The sequence below is a fragment of the Carassius gibelio genome, chromosome A3, assembly GCF_023724105.1.
Source record: "Carassius gibelio isolate Cgi1373 ecotype wild population from Czech Republic chromosome A3, carGib1.2-hapl.c, whole genome shotgun sequence".
Lineage (NCBI taxonomy): Eukaryota > Metazoa > Chordata > Actinopteri > Cypriniformes > Cyprinidae > Carassius > Carassius gibelio.
This window is the reverse complement of record NC_068373.1, coordinates 21,859,704-21,865,703: the sequence shown is the minus strand read 5'-3', so window position 1 is coordinate 21,865,703 and position 6,000 is coordinate 21,859,704. Positions and strand designations below refer to the sequence as shown.

The window sequence follows — 6,000 nt, the reverse complement described above, 5'->3', positions numbered from 1 at the left end:
TGATTTATTGAATCATTCAAATCACACGATTCGTTCAAAACGGCTGATTCAAAGAAACGAAACAAGTGAGTCCATCTGACTGGACTGTTGAATCACTGGCTCACTCGATTCGTTCAAAATCTGATTCATTTCAAGGAACGAAACAGCGTGTTGCTATGCACTGTTGTATAAAATGATTAGCACATTTGTGCTCGCGCAGAAATATTACAAGATAATCAGAAAAACTACATTGCTTGAGCAAGGAATATAAAATGTAAAAACTCATTTTCTTTCATTGCTTGAATTATAAGGGCATTCTAACTGTATTGTAACAGGCTTCTTCCTGCAGTGAATGCTCTGTTTTTGTTTGTTGTTTGCAAAGTCGGTGACGTCGATAATGTTCTACTATCGTGTCGCAAGCCATCACACATACAGCACAATAACATAATGTCGGGGAATGTCTTTAAATTGTAATCAAGAAAAAAAAAATAATAGCCTACCTTCTCCTCCGTTGTCTTCTTTTTAACGAAGAGTTGCGCTTGAACCATTTTGCACGAAAGATGACGAAAACTTGCTTCGGCTTGGGAGCAGTTTGTTACAGTACCGTTTTCTGATTGGTCAATCGACGCTCTTTAGTTTGTGAATCATCATAAATAATTTAGAGAATTGTAACATTTAATTTAAGGAGAAGATTTTTGTCTTCTTTTCAACCTGGGGGGATGCCATCACCCCGCATCCCCCTCAATTCGAGTATTAAGTAAAAAATTAAATAAAAAAAAATGTCTCCTGTGTCTGTGACTTTGCACTGTGTGCTTGATGCTACAGTGTTCTGTATCTTAATAAGAGCAGTGTGTCAGTTTGTTTTAAGTCTTTAAAGCAGGGTTTACTTGTGTGGACTTTTTTTTCCACTCATGCTCATCATTAAGCTTGGACCAGTGGATCACACACGTGTTGATCAATACCATCACTCTGAACTACGCTATTGACTCAAGCTCTATTGATCAGACTGTTTGGTGTGCATGTTTTTGTTTTTAGAATTTTTTGAGCTTTTAATGTACTTTTTGTTCTATATAAGGTGACCATTTTATTATTAATTATTATTATTTAAATGAATGGCGTAGCTGATCATGTGATGATGGCTGATGCGGCGTTCCATGTAAAATAAAACACATTTTTCAAAAATGTAATCTGCCTTCATCTCATGCAAATATATAGAAGTAGACTATCAAAAGTGCTGTTCGTTTCGGTATATGTACAACTTTTTTTAGTTTAACATTGGTGAGTAGCCTACCACTTTAATTCTGCGGCCACTACACCTCGGTGTGTGCGGAGAGAAGAGGGGAAAAAGAAGAAAACTGTTCCCATCACATCAGAGACACGTCGTGTGACGCTGACGCTCATTTCTTCGCATCAGATGGAGATGAAGGAGAAGCACATGAACCCCGTCCTTCTCTGACTGCACCTGACGCGCGCGCACCTGCTGCTACTCCACACATATCGTCGGTATGTAGTAGGTAATATTTCTCAAATTGCTTTCTGTCTTGTGTCGTTTTGATTCCGTTTAGTCTATATTTTACATTCTATAATTGCTCTAATGCATGGAAAAAAAAAAGAAATAAGGAAAAATGACTTAACTTACAGAGACCAACGCGTAATATGTCAGAGGAAAAACTGCTTAAAAACAACTGGATTTTCGACACCGTATGTATTAGACGCAATTTATTCATTATAAGCAGCTAGACAAGATAGGAGATTTATTGTGGCTCCAGATCCTTCATTCCTAAGAGTTTGCATACGCACGGTTTAATCATACTTGAAGAAAAGCATGCAATATTAAGAGATGGAGTTATTTGTTATATTTATTACTAACCAGTACTAGCCTGTGCTTAGAGTTTATTTTAATGATCTAAGTCCAATAACACAAATGCCTGTTTTCTCTAGTGGGTTTGTTTGTTGGTTTCAAAAACCTAGTTCAAACAGTATGAAATGAGAATAATTTAACAAAACGGTGCCCTTAAGGACCATCTCACAATATCACACACTATTTATTCTGCTTAAGCAGCTGATTTATTGTGGTTTGCATAATTCACAATTTAATCTCGCACGAAAAATGACAAGATTATGGTGGGGAAAAATGAAAATGTAATAAAGAAATATATTAGTGACGTTTATTATTAATCAGGCACTGGATTTTAAGGATTAGGGGTTAGTCAGAGCAATTACTTGGATGTTATCATGTAATTTAATTTCCCTCCTAATGTGTGTCATGTTTCCGTAGAGGGCAGTTGGCTAAGAGATGGATTTCATTACCTTACTCCTTTTGGCTGAGGATGAATATGCCTTGAGCTTTAGTAATCGACTCTGGGATGTCTGAAGCAGCCTTTGGATTCCAACCACCACATATTAAAACGTCACAAATATCCCCTGAACCTTTACGGGAAACAAAAGGAATATGAATTTCACTGCTGGCTTGCTGAAAAAAGAGCTTCTGCTCTCAAACGCCTTGCAGTCCTTGAACGCCTCTTTCCACGGTGCCGAGGACTTTGCGAATGATGTTTTCCTCCACCAGAGTGGAGAGCTGGAGAGACTGCTGCTGCTGACAATCAAGGAGCCCACCACTATCGCTCTCACCATCATGTATTCATTATCATTTGTGGTGGGTTTCATTGGAAATCTCATGGCCATTCGAATGCTTACCTGCCAGAAGACTAAGAGGATGCAGATCATCAGTGCCACCCGGAGTTTACTCATCAACTTGGCGGTGTGTGATCTGATGGTGGTTTGCATTTGCATGCCCATCACGCTCGGCCACACCATTTACACCGCATGGGTGTACGGAGACCTCCTGTGCCGGGCTGTTCCCTTCATCCAGGCCGTGTCTGTCTCTGCAAGTGTCCTCAGCCTGACCGTCATTAGCATCAACAGATACTACAGCGTTCACAGCCCACTCAATTCCCTCTCGTACTTCACCCAGAAGAAGATCTATATCACCATTGTGTGCGTCTGGATCCTCTCCTCGGCCATTTGTGCACCTTTGCTCTTTATGATCAAGCTGGACGAGATCCACTTAATCGACATCGCCGTGCCGATCTGCAGAGAGCTCTGGCCACAAGCGAGACTTAAGCAGGTCTACAACGTGCTCCTTTTTGTTGCTCTCTACTGCATCCCTGTAACCTTCAACCTAATCATCAGCTTTCTGACAGGCAGGAAGCTCTGGAGGGCTTCTCAACAATTCGCAGACTTCGATCCACACAGCCAGGTCGTGCACGCCTCACATCTGAAGATGCGCAAGAAGATCGTCAAAGTGGTGGTCACCCTGGTTCTCTTATTCGCCATCTCCTGGCTTCCGCTTTACGTTGCAGACATCCTGATTGACCACGAGGTTCATCCACCTCACTGGGTTCTGCAGACTCGGCCTTTCACGCAGTGGCTGGGCCTGACTAACTCCAGCCTCAATCCCATCTGCTATTGTTTCTTAGGTGATTTGTACCGCTCTGCCAGAGCAGTCAGGTCCAGGTATCATCAGAGAATGCTTTCCGTCCTTCGATCCTCCAGCTCTTTTAAACTGTCCAGTTTGCTTTCTCTTAAAAAGCAGAAATCTGGCCGGCGGCAAGGTGCCGTGAGCCAGGCGTCAGTGGAGACTCTTTCTGACTGGTGTTCCAACAACAGCCAAATGGTGTCACTCCAAAGCCTCTCAGAGAAGATAGTGTCTTCAAGCAATCCTGAGTTATCCACCTTGTAGTCAGGGTGAATATAACCGAAAAGTATGCAAGGCACTTATAGGGATAGTTCACCCAAAAACAGATTTTGTGTTCCATAGAAGAAAAGAAATGATATGAGATTTGAAATAGTTTCGAACATTTGCCTTATGAGTCAAAAAGCATGTGATTCTGATGTTTTGATGCAATATAAGCATTATTTGTATGCATAACTAACTGTACACAGGTACAATGCATCATCACTTATAGTTTATAAGATTAGAAGTTGCTTGATGTAAAGTGGGACTTCCTGTAAATAAAGGACAGTTAGTTTTGTATATGCATCCCTGACACAGATTGTACATAAATGCCCAGTTAAGGCCTGTTCACACCAAGACAAATGTTTGGATGCGGAAATTCAGTGCTATAAATATTTTAATTTGAATTAACAGCTGTTCAGACCAATGCGGATATTTGCATGCCACTGATGCAATGGGGTTTTTTTTATAGGGAGATGTTCTAATCTATTTTCTGTTAAACAGCGAAAAAAACAAGCCGACCAATGAGATTCACACATTTGTTCACATACCCAGAGCCATTGCTGTTATATGAAACTACTAGTCTCATCTCTGTACTCTTGTATTTGGTGTTGTTTGATAAACACTATAGAGAATACATGTCGTGTCGGAAATGGAAAGTTATTCAGCACTACTTAGAAACGAAGGTATTTGCATTTTTTCTATAAGAACCATCTACAGTTAGTGAATTTGCCTGTCTGCTGTTTTTTATATTTATTGGTCTGAACAGACAAATCACATTCGAAAATAGGACAAAATTGTCTTATACAACATTTGTGTTAGTATGGACTGACCTTTACTTGCCACCAAAAAGCAGGAGAGTTGTATTTTAAATTGGGGGTTTTCAAACTAGGGGACCCAAAAAGACTCCACAATTTTTTTTTTTTTTTTTTTTTTTTTTTTTACAAAATATAGAATTTCAACGTTATATAAAGCATACTTATTAAACATGTTTAACACAATAATCTTAAACACATTTACTTAGTTGTATATTCTAAGTTTCATTCTGCTTTCTATTTTTTTTCTATTGATGGCTTAATTAAAAACAAATTTTCATCAATTAAAATAATTCAAATAAAAAGTTATGCATCTAACTGTAGAAAATACTGGTAGAAAATACTGGTTAGAAAAGAAAAGTGAAGTGAATATCTTCTAGATATTTAATCATTTGCTTTGGCTTAAGTGCAATGACAGTATAAAAGTCAGTTATTTAATATTTTATAAATTATTCACTTATCTGTTATTTCACACATTTAATATTTTTCTCATTTAGTGTAAATATGTCAAATTATGAATACATGCCATTATGTTTTAGGAAGGGGGTCCTTCAAAATCGTCATTTTGGGGTCCTTGACTTAAAAGGTTTGAAACCCCGTTTGAAATTAAATTATGTGTTTTAAATCGATATTGTGTACTATATAAACATATACATTTGCATTCATAAAAATATCATATTTGTTCAAGATTTTCAAGAGTGCATGAATGAAATGAAATTCAGACAGAATGTATAGGTTCTAAATGCCTTGTGAAGATTCAAAGCAATTCGATTCAATTAAATGTACTGTGCTTGATTGTGAATAATCATCTGTTCTTGCCTTCTTCAATAGAAACCAACGTGAATAGAATCAGATCTTTTAATGGGAATAGATCCACACTCCGAGGAATATAAGAATATAATTCCCCACATGAAATACAGACACAATAATCACCTCTTCATTTTGTGACTTTCTGAGATGACAAAAGTTTTGGAAGCCAAAGAACAGTAATTCTGTTCAGGAGCGATACAGACCACAGCAGTTAGTAGCCCTAGTCTTTCGGTGAGTGTGATTTCACCAAGTACAACATGTTCCTGGATCAACATCCTTGTTGATCCTGGAACAACATTCCAATCAACCAATCAGAATTGAGGAATAACTTTACAGGAAATATCTGTTTTAGGCTTAAGATCAGGGTTGTTAGCTGTCAGCTATCATTTCACACTGATTTTAGGAATACATTATGGGTAGGGTTAGGTTTAGGGGTAGGGACTGGGTTAAGTCTATATTTTTGGACAGTAACTTTCATGTCTTACTTGGCAAAATCATGGCGATCCTTTCGTTGAGTGTGATTTCACCAGGAGCAGGGCATTACAGAAAATACAAGGAACACTTCTTGACTTGAATAAAAGAGAAAAAAAATATGGCGAGATGGTGTATGTTATCATCTCTTTAGATGCGCTGGCATTAAATATACGCTTATAATCTAAG

General features: G+C 38.3%; 1 protein-coding gene across 1 annotated transcript; it reads left to right on the top strand.

The window, feature by feature from the left end:
• The first annotated feature begins 2,269 nt into the window (after positions 1-2,269).
• On the top strand, positions 2,270-5,286 carry LOC127943029 (gastrin/cholecystokinin type B receptor). The gene has a single exon (XM_052539132.1). It carries the CDS (start codon positions 2,432-2,434, stop codon positions 3,719-3,721), a length of 1,290 nt encoding a protein of 429 aa, XP_052395092.1. The 5' UTR covers positions 2,270-2,431; the 3' UTR covers positions 3,722-5,286.
• The last annotated feature ends 714 nt before the right edge of the window (positions 5,287-6,000 follow it).

Coding starts and splice junctions, on each gene's coding strand:
- LOC127943029 (XM_052539132.1), top strand. CDS start 2,432: ATGAATTTCACTGCTGGCTTGCTGAAAAAAGAGCTTCTGCTCTCAAAC.